This window comes from Thunnus thynnus, chromosome 21 (genome assembly GCF_963924715.1).
Source record: "Thunnus thynnus chromosome 21, fThuThy2.1, whole genome shotgun sequence".
Classification (NCBI taxonomy): domain Eukaryota; kingdom Metazoa; phylum Chordata; class Actinopteri; order Scombriformes; family Scombridae; genus Thunnus; species Thunnus thynnus.
The window spans coordinates 3,050,520-3,074,330 of record NC_089537.1 but is presented as its reverse complement, the minus strand read 5'-3'; the positions used below and the strand labels follow the sequence as shown (position 1 = coordinate 3,074,330).

At 38.5% G+C, this 23,811-nt stretch overlaps 3 protein-coding genes across 4 annotated transcripts in view; 1 reads left to right on the top strand and 2 right to left on the bottom strand.

Annotated features, from left to right (window-relative positions):
* LOC137173649 (GTPase IMAP family member 8-like) overlaps nt 1–23,811 on the bottom strand; it is a 115,753-nt gene that overhangs the window by 32,622 nt on the left and 59,320 nt on the right. The window lies entirely within an intron of this gene.
* Nucleotides 17,328–18,290, bottom strand: LOC137173778 (GTPase IMAP family member 9-like; the record flags this gene model as incomplete). Its single annotated transcript, XM_067578854.1, has 1 exon — nt 17,328–18,290. A coding segment is annotated over one exon (615 nt), but the record flags the coding sequence as incomplete, so codon positions are not given.
* On the top strand, nt 20,785–22,128 carry LOC137173652 (GTPase IMAP family member 7-like). Its single transcript, XM_067578577.1, has 2 exons — nt 20,785–20,864; nt 21,022–22,128. Exons 1-2 carry the CDS (start codon nt 20,846–20,848, stop codon nt 21,735–21,737), a joined length of 735 nt encoding a protein of 244 aa, XP_067434678.1. The 5' UTR covers nt 20,785–20,845; the 3' UTR covers nt 21,738–22,128.

Genomic DNA, 23,811 nt, shown 5'->3' with positions numbered 1-23,811 from the left:
GTACAAACCTATTGATGAGGAGGTTCACTCAGTGCGACACCTGCTGGTCATTTTTTGTAACTACTTTTGGCATGCTTGCTGTTGGTTCTATGCCACTAATCTCTGTAATTATTGAGAGCTCATAGTACCCTATTACCCCACTAGAAAACCCGCGCTCCCAGAATACAGGCTTACTAGTGGTTCCTACAGTCTCCAAAAGTAGAATGCGAGGCAGAGCCTTCAGCTATCAGGGTCCTCTCTTGTGGAACCATCTTCCAAATTCGGTCCAGGGGGGCAGACACCCTGAAAACTTTCCTTTTTAATAAAGCTTATAGTTAGGGCCGACCAAGCTCGCCTTGGATCAGCCCTTAGTTATGCTGCTATAGGCCTAGACTGCCGGGGGACTTCCATTGATGCACTGAGCTCCTCTCTCCTCCTCTCCATCTGTATGTATTCATTTACCATTAATGCATGTTACTAACTTGACTTCTTCCCCACAGTTCTTTGTGCTTTCTCACCGCACTGACGTGGGGATGTCCTTCTCCTGCTGTTCCTGCTGTTGCTAGTCATGTATCTATTGTTATTGTTGTTGCTGTTGTTGTTCTGCTTCTCTGACCCACTGTGTACAGTATTGTAAATAACTGTAAATATATTTAACAGCCCAGTTTCTGTAGGGGTGGATGGCATTTTTTTTATGTCTTTCCTCCTGTTTCTGTTAAGTTAGGAGTTATGTCAGTGATTTGTATTTTTGTTTCTTTATGTTTAAATAGGTAATTTTAGGTTGATTATCTTTAGTTCCCTTTTGCTTGTTGTTTTGCTGTTAACTCACCCTGAAATCACAACTATGAAATAAACATTTAAAGGCTGCAAAATCCCTTGTTGCTGCTTTTTTTTTTGGCAGGTGGGGAGAGGGAGTGTCATTTTCATGTTGCACCAGGGTTTCTCTTAGGCCGGGTCATAACATTATAATATTTTTAAATTCCTCTGCTTCTCCCAGTTTAAAGGCTCCTAGAGGCCCCTCTACTTAGCAGTGTGTGGGCCTGTATAGACTGTCTTTGATTGACATCTCCCCTAAAGAAGTAAAACACATTTCCAATCCACTGGAGATAGAAATATGAACGTATATTCAGACTATACAATATATATCTAAAAAACACAGCAGTAGAGTGGACAAAAGAGTCATTAAGTTTCGCTCAGTGCATTCTGCTCATTCGTCATTCACCACAGTTGGATCACTCATTCAGTATACAGCAGTTTTAAATGTTTAGTGTGTTCATAATGGAAAAGTGACAAAATTGACTTTTGATTTATTTTTGTGTGTGCTATTGATGGATAATATTCTCCAACAATGCAATGCACAAAACAAACTGAGGGAGCTACGAAAAATATCCCTCTGAAGAAGAGTGTCAGACGGATATATTGGATAGTTCCTTGTAATTACTGTCAAATACTATTTATATACAGTAAATCTCATACATTAATTGGAAAAGTCTGTAGATCTATTGGATAGTTGCTTATAATTACTTTCAGATAATGTTTATTGTTACGGCTGGCTCAAACACCGAACATAATAATGGAGACCACACCAGTAGTAAAGTGCTACATGTGAATTTATTACAGAAACTTAATGAAACATTCTTGAATAAAGGAAGGCCGGATACCTAACACCAAAAAAAGGTGCTGCTGCAGCAGGATGGAGAGAAAGAGAGCTGAACAAAGAGGACCGACCTATATAGACTCAGCCCCACTAATCAGCACAGGTGCCTGTCAAACAATGATCAACCTAGAGGGAACAGGAAACACCAAAATAAAACAGGATGCATTACTCCCCCCCATAAAGATGACACTTAAATGTGACATTATTCGTAGACACGTGACAGAGCATCAACTACAACATTTTCCTGGCCTTTCTTAAGGCGAATGTCCAAATTGTAGTTTTGAACCATGTTGGCCCAATGCATAAGCCTCTGGTTGTTATTGTACATGCGATGTAAGAACACCATAACAGGGTTATGGTCTGTATAAACAACAACAACAGGCTGCACAGAGGAACCAACATATACTTCAAAGTGCTGTAGAGCCCACAGCAAAGCCAGAGCTTCTTTCTCAATTGTGCTGTAGTTCTGCTGGGTCTGTGAGAACTTTTTGGAAAAATAGCAAACAGGGTGATCGATGCCTGCTGAGTCTTCCTGAATCAGAACAGCTCCAGTACCTGTACCACTAGCGTCAACCTCAAGCTTGAACGGAACAGTGAAGTTGGGGGCAGCAAGACCTGGTGAATTACACAGGACAGCTTTCACAGCTTGGAAGGCCTGCTCACATCTGAAAATCCACACCAACTCCCTAGCAGGACTGACAAGGTCAGTCAGGGGAGAAACAATGGTAGCGAAATTACAACAAAAAGCCCTATAGTAACCTGCTAGTCCTAAGAAACACCGTAAGTGGCGCTTGGTGTTGGGAGCTGGGTACTCAGCAACAGCACTGATCTTAGCTGCAAGTGGGCGAACCTGTCCCTGACCTACTTCCTTGCCTAGATAGGTGATGGTGGCTTTTGCAAACTCACATTTACTCAGGTACAGGGTCAGTGAGGCATTTTCAAAGCGCTGGAAAACAGTCAGGAGAGTGTTCATGTGACTCTCCCAGTCAGGTGAATACACTACAACGTTGTCTAAATAGGCCTCACAGTTAGTTACACCAGACAACACTGTCCACATGAGTCGCTGAAAGGTGGCAGGGGCGTTACGCATGCCAAATGCCATTACAGTGTACTGGAGGAAGTTGTCAGGGGTGACAAAGGCAAAGATGTCAGAGGCTCTCTGTGTCAAGGGAACTTGCCAGTAACCTTTAAGCAAATCTAGCTTTGTTACATAACGAGCTGTTCCTACCCTATCAATGCAGTCCTCAATACGGGGAAGAGGGAACGAGTCAGGTTTGGTTACACTGTTAACTTTCCAGTAATCTGTGCAGAACCTAGGAGTCAAGTCAACTTTTGGAACCAGTAAGCAAGGTGAACTCCAAGAACTGGTGCTGGGAACTGCAAGACCATTGGTTAACAAGTACTCAACCTCTGTCTGCATTAATTTACGCTTGATAGGGTTCACACGATAAGGATGCTGCTTGATCGGAGTACTATCACCCACATCAATATCATGCTGCAATACATTTGTGCAAGTGGGTACATCTAAGAACAAATCAAGATGGCTACGTATCAGCTGGAGAACATCTTCCCTTTGGGAGTCAGAAAGATATGACACATGAGTCTCTAGATTTGCCAACACTTGTGAGTTTTGCAGCCGGGCACCCAGAGCAGGCACATTGTCCTTGGTCAAACCATCATCCGCAGGGCAGGTGGAAACAACTGAAACTGCAGCAATACAACTCACTTCTTTTGAGGGGCTTTGTTCCTCCTGGGACCGGGCAGCATATAACTTCAGCATATTGATATGGCACACGCGAGACTTACGCTTTCTGTCTGGAGTACAAATTACATAATCTGTGTCACTCAGTTTCTTTTCAACAACATAAGGCCCAGAAAACCTGGCCTGTAACACTGATCCAGGTATTGGCAGAAGAGCCAATACTGAATCTCCAGGTTGGAAAGAGCGCTGCACAGCATTTTTGTCAAATTACCGTTTCATTTTAGACTGAGAATTTGCCATGCCCTGCTTGGGGTCTCGTGATGGAGACGCTCTCGAAAGGAACTCACATAGTCAAGCACATTGACACTAGGTGGAGGATCTGCCAGTAGCTGCTCCCGCAGCAGTTTCAAGGGGCCTTTGACTGTGTGGCCGAACACCAACTCAGCGGGGCTGAACCCCAGTGACTCTTGTACAGTTTTCCGCACTGCAAACAACAGACAGGGGATGCCTTCATCCCACTCTGGACCATGTTCAAGGCAGTAAGTGCGTAGCATGTGCTTTAGAGTCTGGTGGAATCTCTCTAGGGCTCCTTAGCTCTCAGGATGGTAAGCACTAGAAACCTGATGCTTCACAGCTATAACCTCTAACATCTGATTGAATACCTTGGACATGAATTTACTTCCTTGATCTGTTTGGATAACTTTCAGCAAGCCAAAAGTAGTACAGAATTTCACAAGCTCTCTGACTACTGCTTTAGCCTTAAGCGAGCGCAAAGGTATTGCCTCAGGGTAGCGAGTGGTGGCACACATGATGGTCAAAAGGTATTGATGACCAGATTTTGACTTTGGTAGGGGGCCTACACAGTCTACAACAAGTCTTTCAATAACATAGCCTATTCCTGTTATAGTCTCCTATAACAGGAATAGGCTGAAGGGGTGCTGGGGGAATCACCTGATTAGGTTTGCCTGCTAGCTGACATACATGGCAGGTGCAACAATACTCAACCACAGCAGTCTTTAAACCAGGCCAAAAGTAGTGTTATAGTATTCAATCATAGGTCTTTCTAATCCCCAAGTGACCAGACATAGCATTATCATGAGCTAAGTTCAGTATCTGTGAGCGATACACAGAGGGAACCACAACTTGGTAAGTGATGCTCCAATCAGACCCATCAGGAACAGCAGTCCACTTACGCATAAGCACATCACCGTCCACATAAAAGCCAACAGGGACAGATAGCAGTTCTTCCTTCGGCTTAACAGCTGCAAAACACTTAGCCATGAAGGATCAGCCCTCTGTGACGTTGCTAGCTCTGCCCTACCTAACTGTAATAGGGTTTCAGCAGGATCACCAGGGCTACACAATGTCCAATCAACTTTAGGGACAACAGATAAGTTATCCTTGTCACTTTCACATTCAGGCTTATCTGCACACGCAGCAACCAGCTCTGCCTCACCTGTATTTGGAAGATCAACCATAAAGGTGTCAGAAAGGTTGACAGAATCAGCTTTTTGAGACTGAGCACAAGTCACAACACAAGCAGGAAAAACAGGTGTCTCAGGTGTTGGGTCACTGTAGTCAGACTGTTCAGAAGGCACAGGGCTGTCTGTCACAACTGGTGGAGGAAACACCTTTTTCCCAGCAAGGTCATTACCTAATATGAGGCTGACCCCCTCAACTAGAATGTAAGGACGCAAACCTACTGGCACGAGCCCTGTAACCAACCTGCACTTCAGATACACAGTATGCAAGGGTGCCCTGAGATAGGACATTTCATATCCTTGTATCAGTGCATCACCACCAAGGAAAGACTCCTCAGACAGGGGTAACACTCCTTGCAGGAGTATAGACTTGGATGCACCAGTGTCCCGCAGGATACGAATGGGTATGGCACGGTCGGACTCAGACATCGCTACAAAGCCATCAATGATAAACGGTTCAAAACCTGAGGGGTCGGAACTGTCTGAGCCGCATGGCTCTTGTTCAGAATCAGCAGCAGGGAGCGGGCAGAGCACAGAACTAATTAACGCCACAGGTTTAGGTTTCTGCTTCTTACTTAAAACAGGGCAGTCAGCTACAATGTGACCTGGCTTCTTGCAGTAGAAACAAACCCTATCTGAACTTCCATTTCTAGAACTAGCAGCTTTACTAACGGAAGCATAGGGAGTAGAACTACCTCCAGGAGCTTTGTTGGAAAAGTGAGAATGCCGAGGGAGTGTATGCATTTTAGGCTCAGGCTGGAATTTGTCACTAAATGTAACTTTATGGGCCAAAACATACTCATCAGCAAGTACAGCCTCCTCTACAGTTCTTGCTTTCTGCTCACTTAAAGTGGAAATCACCTCTGGAACACAATTTTTAAGCTCTTCCAGCAGAATCAACTGTCACAACTGCTCTCTCGTCTCCACTATTTGTGAAGTGCACCAGCAATCAAACAAAGTTTCTTTTTCTCGGGCAAATTCCACATAGGCTTGCTTTTCACCTTTGGAATAGCTATGAAAGTGCTGTCTATAAGCCTCTGGCACTAGCTCATAGGCACACAAAATAGCAGCTTTAACAGCGTCATAGTCAGCACTTTCATCCAAAGTTAGTGCAGAGTACACCTCCTGAGCTTTACCTGTAAGAACACACTGCAACAGCAATGTCCAGTTGTGCTTTGGCCACTCCAAAGTGGTTGCCACCCGCTCAAAGTGAAAAATACTTTTCAACATCTTTCTCATTGAAAGGAGGGACCAAATTTATGTTTTTACTCATATCAAATTTAAAGCTGCTAGAGGCAACAGATGTATCAGCCGCTCTACGTCCTGCCTGAGCGTTTAATTCTATCTCCTTGAGTTCCCTCTCATGTGCAAGTCTCAGTTTTTCACGTTCCAGCTCATGCTGCCTTAACTGCTCCCTTTCATTTGCCTCAATCTCTAGTTCTAGTCTCCTCAACTGTATCTTTAGTTCTAGCTCCCTCAAGCCTGAAACTTTGTCTGCAGTAACTTCCTGTTTCTTCTGCCACAACTCAATCTGCTCTTCCTGGTCTCCCTCAGAGGATGCATCAGTCTGCTCATTGGACAACTCAAATTTTTCACACAGTATGCCTTGTTCAACCAAACCATTTATGATTTTGTTTGCAGTTCTTTTCTTAAATTGCCCTGAACGCCAACACCATAATGGTCTGCTACAGAGTGAAGATCTTTCTTTGTGCAACCTAAGAGTTGCTGAGTGTAGAATCTTTAACAAACTTGTCCAACTCAAATGCCATGATGACCAACAACAAAAGTGAATACTACTCTATGAGCAACCAGATAGTAGCATACATACTGATGTTAAATACACTAACCTGCTAACCGACACAGTTTCAGTTAATGATATCAACAATGCTTCATCTTCTACAAACAAACAACAAATGTCTCCACTGAGACTCCAAGCTTGCAAAAAGGGGTTACAAAAGCTGTATGATTGGTGGCTATAAACCACAAACAAATCACAGCTAACAAGCAGAAATTAGCATTCAAGAAACTGTCACCTAAACTAAAGTACCCTCAGTACAAATTACCCCTTGAAGTACCACACAATATGCATACTGCAAAAGCAGAGTTACAGTCAAAACTCAAATAAAAGTGAGCACAATCCACAATGGCTTCTAAATTACTAGCCTCACAAAAGGTACAAGGGTTACACCAGTGACAGCTTTACTATGAATGTTCAACACTAAACCCCAAATCCTAACTACTGCTCCTTCACACACAAAGCAAGCCCCACACAGGTCATCATGGGCAGCCACATGCTACTCTTAATACAGATTGTGACATGTCTAACCTACTTTAGAACTAACCCAGTTCCCTATCTATCTCACAGGGTTACTGACTTACTTTACCTATTTATCTTCAGTGATGCACCTGGGCACGCCATAGACCACCCCAGGGCTATCACACAAAAATAAAAAAGTGGTGCTGGTCTCTCCAGCACCCTCCGGCTTACTCACTGGGCAAGTTCAACAAACTACCTCATGTGGCTGCACATAGATGACCTCACTAACTAACCTGAAACCAAATGACTAGGTTTGTATCCCGGACAAGCTCCCATTATTATGTTACGGCTGGCTCAAACACCAAACATAATAATGGAGACCACACCAGTAGTAAAGTGCTACATGTGAATTTATTACAGAAACGTAATGAAACATTCTTGAATAAAGGAAGGCCGGATACCTAACACCAAAAAAAGGTGCTGCTGCAGCAGGATGGAGAGAGAGAGAGAGAGCTGAACAAAGAGGACCGGCCTATATAGACTCAGCCCCACTAATCAGCACAGGTGCCTGTCAAACAATGATCAACCTAGAGGGAACAGGAAACACCAAAATAAAACAGGATGTAACATTATATAAGGTAATGATTATTAAAATTATGTTTTTGTAAGCCATTTTTGCATGATCCTATTTTTTTGTACAGTATCAAACCAATATTTTTTACCAGGAATTTACTGTAAATAGATTAGATAATCACATACAATTAAAGCCTAAAGCTCTCAAGATACCATTAATGGGTTTTAAAGGAGGATAATTTGAATATAATTTTACATAATTTTTTTGTGTTTTACATCCAGAAATTTGTGCTTTGATGGGGCAGTCTTAAGGATAAATTGGATAATTCTATGAATTTACAAAAGAATACTGTATAAAACAAGCCATTATTTAAATAAGGTAATTTTAAGGTATTTCTGCAATGTTTTTCTTTTTTTTTTTGTGCACATTTATACATTTATTCAGCATTCTAGCAATATTTTATATATTTTTTGTTTTTATTTTACAACAGTTGGACTGTCAAAATGCAGATAATGTCTACAGTAAATATCTGTATTTTAAAAAAAATTCTTTGTAGAATAACTAAAAGGTTTTTTTTTACCAATATTTGACAGTAAGTGTTTTTTTTTTTTTTACCTTTTTTACTTTTTTAAACTTTTTTTTACATTAAAATTAAAGTAAAAGAACAGAAAGTTGCCTTAATTTTACTTTCAGTAATAAGATGTGTATTATTTGTATTTTTACATAGAATTCAATGTAACGTAACATTCAAGACCATTAAGTAATTGAAAAATCCTGTTAAAAAAACTATAATATTCCATTATATTAATTTACAGATTACAGCCTTTATTTTATGGTGAATATTTGTAATAAAAATAATTTACTGTGTTTTTATGGCATTTACGCTTGATGTAGAAAAAACAAAAAAAACCTAAAATAATACAGTAAATTTCTGTGAAATAACTTTTTTTTTTTACAGCGTACCAAAGAGTAAACACACACAAGATGCATACGGCGGCGCTGTGTTTGTCCACTACAATGCCGTCTACCAAAGAGTAACTTACACACATACAAGATAATACATCGGCGTTGTGGTTGTTCCAAAGAAACTGTTATAAATTGACTTTTATTCAGTTTTAAGCCACATTTTCATGATAAATTTAGGTGGCTTTTAACTATATCTTTTAGCCAGAAGAAGGATTTTAGTCATTGGACGTCTGGATCTTAAGTTATCAGAGAAATAAACTGGGCAAACGTTAGCAGCAGCTCGGCTAACAGCCCCTCCAGGAAGTCCGGTGGTCACCAAACATCGTCAGAGAAATATTGATTTTTTTTAGGTGAAACAGCTTTAATTAGTATTTTTAACGATTTTAATCTGCGTGTACGTTTGTTTTTGGAGAGGAGGAGACCTCCGAGGATAATTCGGCTCCCGGGAGAAACCGACCGAACGTCTGGATCTAAAGTTATAAGAGAAATAAACCGAACAAGTGTTAGCAGCAGCCCGTACCAGACGTCCAGTGGTTGCCATACATCGTTGGAGAAACATTGATTTTTTAGGTGAAACAGCTTTAATCAGTGTTTTTACCTGTAATCTCCGTGTCTGTTTGTTTCTGGAGAGGAAGAGACCTCTGCGGGTAATTCAGCTCCTAGTAAAAACATGCCAAATGATTAACACTGGAGTAATCCTATCCCGGTGAAGCTGGTTATTTCACAACAAAGACAACAACTCCGATGATCCCTTGCTACTTCACACCGTCATCACACTCCGTCTTTTGTTATTATTTGATTGAGAGACGCCTAACGGCTGAAATTACATATTGTGTGTTTAAATAATGATAATTATTTTTCCATATTAAGTTGAAGTGATCCTGATTAATTTTCTTGATTAATTTATCAGGTATATCCAATGAAAAAGCTGGGTAGATAAACTATTAGTAAGTAAAATGCATCCAACAATGGATAAGTCTCTTTGAAGCCAACTATTAAGAATAGTTACATTGGATATTTCCCTAATATTTTTATCTTTTGCAATTAAGATCCCTAAATATTTTTCTTCATTCTCTACATGGATATTATACACATTAATCAGAGGGTGATCATGAATAGCCAATAACTCGCACTTTCTCATATTTAAATGTAAACCAGAAGCTTTAGAAAACAGAGAAATCTCCTTTAGTGCTGCTGGAATCTGTGCTGTTCTTTATGAATAAAGTGGTGTCATCTGTTAGTTGACTAATAGCCACTGAACTTCCCATAACATTTAATGGTTGGATGTTTAGACTGTGTTTTTTTATGAGGATCGTTAATAATTCAGCCACAATAATAAATATTAAAGGTGAACTTGGGCAACCTTGACAAATACCTTGTTTGACATCAAAACATTTCGATGTTCCAAATGGCAGAGAAACCAAACTATTAATATCATCGCATAACAATTCAACTGTCTTCATAAACTTTTTCCCAAAACCAAAATATTGTGTTTTTATAATAAATGAGTGTTCAACTATGTCAAAGGCCTTGTAAAAGTCCAAAAACAAAATAACTTCAATCAAGTTCAAATACTCTAATAAATCTAATTCCAGTCTTATATTGGTATGTATAGACCTGTCTCTAAGAAAACCAGATTGTGTGTCATTTATAATCTGTGCAATACCGTTCCTTAACCTGTCAGCAATCATATGTATCAACAATTTGTAGTCAGTATTCAGTAGGGTAATAGAGTGAAAATTGTCAATATGTCTTTTGCCTTTACCATGTTTAGCTATAAGAATTATTAATCCCTGTTTCACTGTAGGTGTTAGTGTCTTATTCCTTATGTCGTTATTTAAAGCATCAAATAAAATTCCATTTTAACTGAAATTCTCTCGTAAAACATACTGAAATGCCATCATACAAAATTATATTTTTTTAATAGTAACGGTGGAAGCTTTTCAATAGTTTATGTAAAAGGTTTCACAATACTATATGAGAGCATTTTAACTGTGTATATGAGCACATTTTACTAGTATGTGTGAAAGCTTTTCAGTAGTTTTTATGAGTGTTTCAGTTGTGTATGTAAAAACATTTCACTTGTATGTCTGTGTGGTTTTCAGTATAGTATGCGAATGATTTTGGTTTCGTAGGTGTATGTGAGAAGAAAAGTACATGTATATGTATGGTAATTCTGAATAATGTCCCTAACGGCCCCTCATAGTCAGGGATTGAACCACTGACCTTCTGATGACCTATATGTAACCTTTTAAGAATGACAATATGCTATGTAGCTGTTTTTGAGAAGTGTTCATATGACTAGAACAAAGCATTTCTGAGAAGAAGAGTGGAAACCCCACAACTCTACAATGTGCACGTTCTATACATGATCTGTGGTTTGTCTGCTCACAAAGACAGCAGGAGCTGCCTGCACAGGGCGAAACCAGTACAGTTACAATAGGAAGAAGGCAAGATAAGGCGCGCTTATATACTCTAGGTGACCAAATAAGGAGCTGTTGTTACTGTGCTGTGTGACAGTTTCAGGTTCAGTTTACTTCATTTGTATCCGTATGTAAATTTGTTTTGCAGTAGAGAAGACAGGCATCCATCTTGACACACATTTTATAAACAGCACAGACAACAGACAAACATGATAAAGTGCTCTAGGCTCCAATAATCACGACTTAAAAAGAGAAAAATAACAATCAAAACCACTAAAATACATAACCAGTAGAATAAATATCGTAAAATTCAGGTAAACAGAAATAAATAAACAAGCATTGCTTCTATAGCATCTTTGCAATGTTGCTACCTCTTGTTCATCTTGAGTGATGGCTACTGGAATAAAGCTATTTTATTACTACCTTGTTCTACACCTTGGGACTATAAACCTCCATCCAGAAGGAGAAAGCTGAAATTCACTGTGCAAAGGGCGGGAGTTGTCATTTAAATCGAGCTGTTATCTGCTGTAACTGTCTGGTTAACAGGGACGCTGGGTTAAACTGTGACTCACTGATCAGCCTACCAGACCAGAGTTTTTCAAAGTGGGAGATGGGCCTCCCCAGGGGCCTTCAAACAGTTTGAGGGGAGGCTCAGTGAATGGAAGTGGAAAAAAATATTATATTAGTTATTACACTATTATTATTAGCCTAAATATGTGTTATTTGGTTAAAGAGATAGTTCAGAGATACAGTAGTTTGATGAATTTTACTATTTTTACAACTTTCCCAGAGTCGTAAATAAATGCCTTCAGACAGACCTTTTTTATGTATTTGGTGAAATCAAACAGCAATATCAGGCTGTCTTGGCTCAACTGTTGAATGTCTATAGGTCAAATAACATAATCATGATCCCACAGGCATCCAAGAACTGAGCGAAACTGAGCAAGTAAACTAGGGTGGTGGGGCACCTTTTGTGCTTTATGAAAATGCTTAATCAGCTTGTGAGGATGTGGATCTATAAATGTATGAGTGACTTTGAACACATCACTATTATATTATATATATTTATTGTAGAAATAACTTGTTTCATCTGATCTACTTTATACTGATTCTCTTACTAAACGATAAAGGTGATCTTTAAAGTATCAACAGTAGAAGTAGTGATGATGAAGAGTGGTTCCTTTCAAAGTGTTGCTGCCTCAAAACTACAAGTGCAGTTTACTTTGTTACTTTCCTCCTGCAGAGAGAGAAACACAGTACACAGCTAAAGGATGTATTCTAGACAGACTTATATAAGCTGTTCAAGTTAAAGAGAACTGTGGAGGAAAATGTGATTTTAAACAACTAATTATGTGATTTTGTACAACAAATGATCTTATGTTTAACTTGTGCTTTTACACAAAGATGAGTGTGTGTATATGTAACACCAATATGTTGTGTAGCTCGTCTCTGAGAAGTGTTTGTATAATTAAAACAAAGCATATCTGAGAAGAAACCCCACAACTCTACACTGCACGTTGGAGACATGACCTGTGGTTTGTCAGTTTGTGTGTTCCCACGATGCATATAGATCTGATCACTCAGACCACGTTCGGAGGTGGTCTGGGCTACATGTGGTCACATTCTTTCAGAGGATCATATATGACATTAACTGACATGTGCGCCATCAAATAATCAGTTTGACAAAAGACACTGAAGATGGTAGCTAGCAAAAGCTCTTCAGTGAAGATAAAAATGTTTAAGTGTTTTAATTGTCAAGTTGATCTGCTGCTGCTTTACATCACAGTAATGTTAATGTAGCTGATAGTTTGGATAATTTGACTGCTGATGTGTGTCGTTGGTCCTCAATTACTGTAGTTAACATCATACAAGTTAAAGTGGTGCTTCATGCTCTGTCAGACTTTTAAAAGGAAGACTTTTACATTTTCAGAGTGAGTGAAGGAATCAGGAGAGACGAGACAGAAGTGAGGAAGAATTGCAGGATGTAAAAGTGTTGAAAGAAAAAGTAAAGAACTGATTCAAGATTGAAAGAAAAAGTTTAAGGAGGAAAGAGAAACACATAGAAGCAGCCCAGGCATCAGGTGATGAAGATGAATTACTGTTCTGTAAATATTTTTAAAGTTACAATCTGTTATCTAAATGTAAACTAAAGGACATCTTAACAAACTGGAGTCAAAGCACAAGATTAAAACCTGTTATAAAAGGACTTACAGATCTTTAATACAGATACTAACACACACAATAACTCTATTAACATGATGTTTCCTTAAGCTGTTAAAAGGTTGAAACATGTGAGATGTCAGCAAAACAAACAAAATAATAAATCTCTGTGTAAATGTTTAAATTCTTGGGAGACTATTTTCACATTCCTGACAAAAAACATGTTTGGAATAAACTGAAAATGACACATCCCAACTCTGTGGAAGTTTCTTATTGTTTTACACCTTGATGACGTGCTGACTAGAAGTAGAAAAAAATACAGTTTATATCAGAAAACATCCAGTGTGAAATAATCACAATTCATTTTGTTCTCAGTTTGGTTGGAAAAATGTATATTATAGAATCCTTCATAGTTGAGTATTTATTCAGAGACATCTCATTTTTTAGATCAATTAAAATCCAACATCCAATAAAGTATTTCAGCCAAAACATGTTCTGAAAACAAATGGTCTCCAAGGATTTATGAATATTTGCTTGGAGCTGTTAAATATAGATATAAGATGTTTTCTTACTTTTGCAGAAACAAATATCTAAATTAAAATAAATTATGAAATGGCAGCCATGTGCTGCTTGTGACTAATTTTACTTTATTAATTTTATTCATTTAACCTTACAATGACAAAACAGTGAACCTCGTCCAGCCATGTGATGTTACCAACAGAACACACACACACACACACACACACACACACACACACACACACACACACACACACAAAATAGAGAGTGAATCATTGTCCACCCATCTGATTTCATCGATGGGGGACAATGATATAGTATGATGTGTTTTGTTGTGAGATGCTATAATTCAACAGGTTATGCTATAAATCATGTTGGTGTTTTAAAATCTTGCTCCATGTGCCCTTTTTAACTTTGAGCAGCTGCCCCCAGGGTGCAAAATTAACTTTTTTTGTCCACTGGCCAAATGTTCAAATTTTACCAGCCGCTCAATAGATTATTATTGTTTTTTGCATGGTTAATATTTTATCATTTGGCTGGTAGATGGTGCTGATTTTGTGCCCTGCCTGCCTCTCTAAAGGTCTCTTCATGGCTCTGTCTAGTGTCTCAGTAAGGGGAGTAACACCATCTTGTGGTGAGAACTGGAACACACTTTTTACAAGAACAATACCAGTATAGATTTACACAGTATTCAAAAATAAATAATTAAACCTAATAAATAATATAATGCTGTGAAATGGACAAGCAGTTTTACGCAGTTAAACGTAGTTAACAGTACTAAAGAGTGAATTAAACATTACACTTTAAAATAAGAACAATAAAACTTTTATCAACACATGAATATGATGATCAAACTGAGGGGGCTTCCATCTTCCCCACCCTACCAACACCAATCAGCACAGTGCAGTACAGAAGGCTGCAGGCTGCACTGTGATGAAGACTACAAGACCAAGAACTGACATCAAGCTGCACTACAGCGACTGATATTTCTGGGAACATCCAGGTTCATACAATCAATATCTCTGTTGGGCCTTGTACTCCATGTGCATGAGACAAAGGCAGACCTGCATGCAGCCACAAAGCCTGAAAACAAGGAAAACATCTCCCAACATGCACTGCTCAGTTTGCTGACTCATCTTTATTTACCAATCATGTACTTGTCTCTCTTCTTCCTGCATTCAAAAGTGCACATGACTTAATGTGATTATCAATGGTGTTATATATGATAACCTATGATAAAAAGAATTTTCTTTTTGAGATCAAGTTGAAAATAAAGAGAAGCTGGAACACAAAAAGGGAAAAACTTCTTCTCCCTTCTCTGCTGAGTATGAAGCAGACAGTTGTATGAAGACAGAGATGAGTCATTATACAGAAATCAAGGAAGTCAAAGTTCCATCTCAGAAAAACAGACGATTTCAGATGAGAAGTTTTCAGAGGAGGGTGTTTGGGATCAGCTGCTAAGAAAGAGGGTCCCCAGATTCTTTAGTATTGTTTCTTCTCCACTCCCTCTTCCCGCCTGAATCGTCAGTATTATCTTAGTTCTTGTAAATCTAGAATATCTCACAAGCCTTCACTTCCATCATCCCTTCTGTTGCTGGCTCTGTATATCCAGAAAGACCAATGGTTCTCCAGGGCTCCACCAACAGCACTGGAGAAAACCTAAAAGATGCTTGTAGATTTTTTCCTCTGCAGTCAGAAAGTGAGCCAGGAGGCGACTGTAATGTCCTAGAAGAAATGGGGCCGCCTGAAAACTCCCTGACAGCTGATTCTCACCTTCGACAATCCTCTGATTCCTTTAAAGGAAGAACTGAAGTCTGCTGCTTGGCTCATTCTAGCAAGTCACATATCTTCTGCAAAAATCAAAAGCTTTACATGAGCTGAAAGCTTGTTGTTAAGAGACAGCTTTGAGGAGTTTAGGCCTGATATCACTGTTCATGAAAATGAGGAAACCTACAGCTTCCACTGGTCCCGTCCAGGCCTGTACCAGTGCAGTGTGACAGGTCTGGTGTTTCACATGGAGGGAGAAGGGGACGTGGTTTACAGGATTGTCTCTTGGAACCGCAGACTACTGGCCCAACATCACAAGAAGCCTGCAGGACCCCTGTTTGACATCAAATGTCTCCAGCAGTCTGTGTGTCAGCTTCATCTCCCACACTGTGAGATCCGCTCTGATGATGACAGAAAGGAAAGAAATAAAAGAAGTAGCACAGCAGGCTCAAATTGAACATCAACAGTGAGGTTAAAGGTCAGGAAAGCTGATAAATCAACACAGGTATAACACACAGTCAACACACAATAATCTCACAATCAACATGTGAAAGTTTATATTATTACTATTGTTATAGTGTGATATAACCCAACCCCAGTTGAAACAACCACTTGTGTTAGTTATTTAGTTAATCATGTTACTTATTGTGCCACAAGTGTCCAGTCAGACTTATAAGACAGCAAACGTGCTGCTGTAGTGGTGAGACATTAGTCAGACAAGAAAAGAGCTTCTTACATTACAAACAAAGAACTTTGTCTCCTGAACCAAACTTTACAAAGAAAATCTGAAACACAAAAAGTCCCAGCTTCACATTTTTATTTGAAATGAAAAGAAATAAATGATATTTTGTTTTAATTTAATGAACAATAAAACATGAAATGTCCTTCTGGACTCATGATAACTTTATCTAACCAGAAAAACGTCTCAGTGAGATTAAAAATGTAATTTACAGGAGTAACCTGCCAAGATATCAGCAGCACATAAAACATATATGAACAAAGTAATGAAGGATCAGCAAAACAGATACATGATAAAAAGGAAAATGTAAAATTGATCAAATAACAACAATCAATATACCATTGCCAGGAATTAAAAACAGATACCAAGTTGATTAAAATGTCTTAAAAAGTAAATATATAAATAAAACAGTGATAATCACAATATATTCTAGTATTCCAACAAATAAGATGTAATTTAGAAACACTGACAACTTGCCTCTAAATCAGAGGAAATAGTTATTGTACAGTTTACCTTTTTGGTTCAGTTGATCCTCACACAGATACACAAGTTTGGTTCCAGAGTCAAACATACAGGATGAGAAATAAAAAACATTTAGACATGAAACATTTTTACTAAACTGACCCATATGTCAACAGACTTGAGTGATTCAGGGTCAAATCTGATGGGAGGGAGAGACGGACACATTATTCTTTATATTGTAGAAAATGTTTAGACCTGATTTAGTCTAAACTAAATATTTGGACTGTTTTTGGTTTGTAGTAATATTGATTTTGTGATTGACTGTCCAATATCCACATGTCACATTTGGAGGGAAACATGAAATTCCTCCTTTTCCATTTACATGTTCCTGCAGAAAAACCTTAAACTTAAAATAAAAACTGGTCAGTTTGACTCTAAATGTAATAGGAGGATAAATGAAACAAACCATGTTACATTTTACATTGTGTCACACAGATAAAGAAGTAAAAAGTCATTTATTTGTCTTTGTGTTATTTCTTTCTCTAGTGTTTTCTAAGGATGTGTTAAGCCCTGAGATGTGTGGGGTATTGGTTAGCAGGAAGAGAGGATCAGTACTTAAATCACTGCAGAGACACTGGGTGTATTACACTACTTGCTTTTATTGGTAAATGTAATGTTTATTTATCTCATTCCATCACAGTTTACAAAGGTTAACAAAGAAAGAAGGAACAATTTCACCAGTAGAGAAATATTTGGCTTATTTGACAAACTAAACAAACATAACATTAAAATAAAGCCGGTTAAATAGTGATTATTAAGAAGCAAAGTGAGAGAAAAACCAAACATGAAATTCATAACTGACAAATCATTTCAAATTAAACAATCAGACAATTCAAGCTGTTGAATCATTTTACAGTCTAACCTGTTTATATCTATATACAAAGAAATCACATCCAACACTTTATTGATCTGGTCTGATACATGCACACTTATTGATTCTGATATTTATTTAACACCCTGTTCACTCTCTGCATGAGCTCTGTCACTTGATGTGGGGCATTGTTCTCAAAAACAACACATCTTCTGCCACACTGATCAACTATGTTCTTGAGTTCAGGCTGGCAGTCCTGCAAAAAATCCTCCAAGTTCATGTCTGCACGCTGCAGATCTTCTCCACGGGTAAACAGGATGACTGTTTGTTCTTCAGCTCTGATACCAAAAGCTTTTTCTAACTTTTTCAGTATGTCTCTCTCACCATCTGTGAATCTACTAACTTGTATCACAAGTAAGAACACACAAGTCCCTGACTGAAGAAGCTGTTTGCACTTTGTCACATGTTGGTTCTTAACCGATGATTTGATGTCATCATCAAAGATGTCTGGGGTATCAATGACACGCACACATGCACCGTTTATCTCAGTTTCTGCCACCTGACACTCTGTGGTGATCAACATTGAACTGGCTCTTGACATGAACTGTCTCCTTCCAAGGATTGTGTTTCCACTCGCACTCTTTCCAGTTCCGTGCATTCCCAGCAGAACAAGGTTCACTTTGTTGTCAGAGTGATTTCCTGCATTGGTGTAGAACAAAAAGATGAAGTTTGTAATAATAATTCACAACTGTTCAGACACATCTTGAAAACCCTGATCTCATTTATTAAACTGTTCTTGTGTTCAGTGAAAAACTCTTTGATATATCTGCCACCTGAATAAAAAGACCAAACAAGAGTTTATGTGAGTTGCTATAAAAGCTTTTGTCTGGTTGAATTAATCACTCTTCACTACACATACATGCCGCAAAGACAGATTGTGGATTACCTGTCTCCATTTCAGTGGGTGGTTGGTCAGCAGATCTATAAAGTAAAAGCACATTAACTGACCAGGAAGCTTTTTGTAGAACCAGTTCATCTTTGGTGTAATAATAATAATAATAATAATAATAATAATTAAAGCTGCAAGCAGTGTTGGTCGGGACCTCACACTCTGGTCCGTCGGGATCAGATCATTTTGGTTTTTAAAAATGAGGGATATTTCTTATGAGTGTGGTGTGCTTTTATTTTGAAAGTTTGATTGACAGGATGCAAATTTTCTGCAGGGTGAGACATGTCTGTCCTACTCACACCTGTGGCATCAAAATCATGCAAGGTTTGGGCCCATTCACTTGAATTTCAATTAGTAAATTGAAAACTCTTGATGAGTTTGTGTGTAAAACAAATTATTTTCCTAATTTTCATCAAGTATATTTTTAGAAAAGTAAAGACTTTTAACCCACATGACCTGGTCAAAGTGTGATTGACATGTGTACTGTCAGGTGTGTAGAGACAATAAGTAACTGCAGCTGGACACAGAAAAATACTCATATATTTGAATGGAGAGTGTGAGCAAACCCACACCTTTTTGAACATTTACTGCTTCCACATAGTTTTAGATACTGATTTCATTTGAACTTTAAATGAGTCACGAGACTTTGACCTACAAATCTTGAATTTACATGTTTTTTCTATCTTTTACTGTTTTTGAGATATTAGAGTGTGAGTTTTAAAGTCTTTTCTTGCTCCTCCTGTGATTTTATAGACAGAGAGAATAGGAGGGGGGTGTGGGGGTTGAATGGAGCTCATTGAGTGAGAGTGACAGTTTAGTGATAAAGTGCTGCAGAAAAATAAAATCAAAACTAAAATTTGTAGCTCTGTACTGCAGTTTTTGCTTTATTAGGGCCCAAGCACCTAGCGGTTCGCTCACACTCTCCATTCAAATATATGAGTATATTTCTGTGTCCAGCTGCAGTTAATTATTGTCTCTACACACCTGACAGTACACATGTCAATCAAACTTTGACCAGGTCATGTGGGTTAAAAGTATTTACTTTTCTAAAAATAGACTTGATGAAAATTAGGAAATTAATTTGTTTTAGACACAAACTCACTATGTTTCCATATTGTCTATTTCTCATAGTGCCACCTACTGTGCACAGGAAGTCTACTTTCCAACACACATCATCAGGTTTGCATGATATTACATAGTATGTTCTCAACAACATAAAGTACAACATGCCTTTATTTCGCAGGTGTGTTTGTTACTTTGTGGATGTTTTCTAGCTCCAAATAGTTTCACCACTTCATGCACTGTCCAAAAAAACGCCTGCGTATGAAGAAGTCCACGTGCAGACCCACCGACCATGTCACAGCCCAACGTGCATGGGGCGCGAGGGCCCATTCATCGCTGCTTGCAGCTTTAATTTATAAATAATTTGTACTTTAAGTGTGGTCTAACTCTAAATCTACATCAACTCTTTCAAATCTTTTCAATCTTTTCAAATTTTTTACCTCTTGTTGGGTTGCATCATCTGTGTGTCTTCATCCAGTTTGTTGAATAACTCTCCTAGGCTCCAGTTGGCTGGATAATCATCTCTGTTTTTACAGCTGAGTGGCAGCACAACTATAAACTCCTCTTTTGGTTTTCCAGTTATCTTGTGTAGATTTTTTATCTGCTGCTGCACCTCTTCTGGTGAAATCCCATCCTCTACCACCAACAAACACATGTCAGTGTGTTGTGAAGAAAATAATTCTTTAATGTCCTCACTTGCATTGTACAAGTTTGGGGTATACATGACCTCATATATATCATTTTCATATGTCTCAGTTTTCATCTGAGTATTTCTGTGTACAGATATATCTTTCCATAGGATGACAGATATTAGACTTTTCTTTAAACAATCTGCAGTCCCCAGGACAACAATCTTCTTTTCTGTGAGAAAAAAAATACAATAGAATTTATATAATACCACATATATAATACTATATGTGGTCAGATTTCCCTTGAAAATAAAAAATGAAAATCTTTCTGCATATAGTTTGCAATAGGCTACTGTCTTACTAACACAAAGCAATCCAAATATTAATAACAATCATGCTGTATAGAAAGATATTATGGTCAAACTTACTGGGAGACATGGTCCTTAGAATCCAGAGCAGTAAAGTGCAGTAAAGTACAGGAGACAAGCTGTGTGTGTATCTGCAGGAGTCGCTGGTCTGCACAGGCATTTCTTAAACAAATGTTAGGGGGCGTGTCAGCTGTGAAGCTACAGTATAATTAAAACGTGTCTTAAACAAACGTTGTAACATTCATTGTCAACTGTGCAGAGACAACAGTGCTGAGAAAAGATGGACTCAGTTCCTCCAGGTGAGATCTCAAGTAATTGTTTTATTTCATCTACTGTATATGACTAATTTGCTGTAAAATTTATCACAATGTGGTTATGTTCACTAAATTATTTTTACATCAAGCCAGTGATAAACTCTTTCAGAGAACCTAAACAGAAGTTCTGATTTGTTTTCAGGTCCTGAATTGAGAATTGTGATGATTGGAAAAACTGGTGTGGGCAAGAGTGCTACTGGAAACACCATTCTGGGAGAGAAACGCTTCAGATCCCGTCCCTGGTCTGAGTCAGTGACTGAGACCTGTGAAAAAGGTGTGACACGCTGGGGTAACAGAGTAGTTAGTGTGGTAGACACACCAGGGATTCTGGACACTACGAAATCTCCAGAATTTATCAGAGAAGAAATTATGAAATGTGTCAAAGTCTCATGTCCTGGTCCTCATGTGTTCCTGCTGGTCATCCAAGTTGGTCGATTCACCACTGAAGAGAAAAACTCAGTGGAAGCCCTGCAACAGCTGTTTGGTCCAAACGCAAACCAGCACATGATCGTGTTGTTTACTCGTGGTGGTGATCTCGGAGACACGACCATACAAGAGTACGTACGTGATGGCCACCCAGACCTCCAACGAGTCGTCCAAAGCTGTGGAGGCAAGTTCCACGTCTTTGACAACACCAAAAGTGACAGAAACCAAGTGGTGGAGCTGATCAAGAAGATCGATGACATGTTTGCTGGAAACGGGGGGACATACTACACAGATGAAATGTATCAAAAAGTTCAGGCCATTGCAAAAAAACAAAACGTGAACCCAGAAAACTTGAGCGATGACAAGCTTACATTTGTTGCTGTATTGTTGAAACGTGTTATGAAGTTCCTCGAAATACTTAAAAAACCGTAAAATACACATTATGAAACCATAATCAATGTCCACAACACCTCATCAGTAATCAGTGAAAATAGGTGTTTCTGTAGCCTGAGTGTGTTAACTGATGAATATTTGTAAATTACAAAATATTATAATATATTATTATGAGCATGTGACTGTTCCCTGAGTATTTGTTCCAATAATACATCAGTAATGAAAACTAATGTTGTAAACTGTTTGATCATGAGGAAGAAGAGTATGAAAGAAATGATGATGAGTGTAAAGTAATTACTATTTGCATGTTTTTGTGGGGTGTATAATACATATATAGACTGAATATGTGGTTTGGTGTTTGAGAATTTTGTTGTGATTTGAAATTTTACATTCTTTGATGAAGTATAGAATGGCTTGAAAAATAATAAAAGTGAAAGTGAAATAAAAGGATGTGAGACTGAAATTTTTAAGTCACAGATTTATTTTACTGCATGTGATTATGACAACAGTAGTTAAAGTATCAACAGTAGTAGTAGTGATGATGAAGAGTGGTTCCTTTCAAAGTGTCGCTACCTCAAAACTACAAGTGCAGTTTACTTTGTTACTTCCCTCCTGCAGAGAGAGAAACACAGTACACAGCTAAAGGATGTATTCTAGACAGACTTATATAAGCTGTTCAAGTTAAAGAGAACTGTGGAGGAAAAAGTGATTTCTAACAACTAATTATGCGATTTTGTCCAATAAATTATCTTGTTTGCTTGTACACAAAGATGAGTGTCTATGTAAAAAAAGGTAAATGGCCGCATTTATTTGACGCTTTTAACCAGAGTTTTTCAAAGTGGGAGACGGGCCTCCCCAGGGGGGCTCAAAACAGTATGAGGGGAGGCTCAGTGAATGGAATTGAAAAAAATATTATATTACTTATTCCACTATTATTATTAGCCTAAATGTGTTATTTGGTTAAAGAGATAGTTCAGAGATACTGTAGTTTGAGGAATTTTACTTTTTCTCCAGCTTTCCCAGAATCGTAAATAAATGCCTTCAGACAGAGCTTTTTTATGTATTTGCTGAAGTCTTAAGTATGTTAAACAGCAATATCAGGCTGTCTTGGCTCAATTATTGAGTGTCTATGGGATCAAATAACATAATCATGATCCCACAGGCATCCAGGAACTGAGTAAAACTAAGCAGGTATATCAGGGGGGATGGGAGGCACCTTTTTCCAAGCCTTGTCTGAGGGGAGGCTCACAGTCTCAGACTTTGAAAACCCCTGTACTAGACCAACAATTTGATTCAGAGATTTTCAGCTGTTGACAGCTGTACAACATCTAGTTCTAAATAAACACAGCAGTCAAAATAACCAGTTCTAGCTCTGGTGCAAGCAATTTTATTATAGCATAAAATGAATTTAAACCAAAAACTATTATCTGTTGGTCCTACTAAAGGAGAGTCTGTAGGAGAGAAGAAAGTCAGATGGGGCAGCACAGTGTGGTTCCACAGGCAGCTAGTGCAAAAATACCCACTACAACCAAAATACACCACTCACCCAACCTAACAGTGACCACCACCAAACTACCACCACACCACTCCACTGTAAATCCAGGCGCCACGTCACATGAAACCATCCCCAGTGCACCCAGTGGCTACCAGCAGGAAACCCTATAGAGGGACAGGAAGACCAGCGTTAGTTCTCTTTAAAATGTTAAAATCAGGCAGCGTTAACAAATAAATACCTGATGGATAATAATCAGCACTTGACTGGAATTAAAACAGACAAAGACAGACAAGTTAACCAGAGCACATCATCAATGTAAAAGAATTTTAATTTCAGATCATCTTTGAGTTATAGATATTTCTCAAATACCAGAAATTTAAGTTTCCACAACCCAGGCAGCCGTAGCGGTTGTGTGTCCTCCAGGAACAGCTTGAGCTTAACAGTCACTATACAAACACAACAACAATCAAACAGTATTTAGTATATACAGTAACATTACATGGCATACATCAGAAGAAAACACATTTGCAGCCCTGGATTCTCAGCTATTCTGCTGAGTTGGACAATTTCACTTTCACTTGTATCTTGGCTAATTACTTTGTAAGTTTGACCATCTAA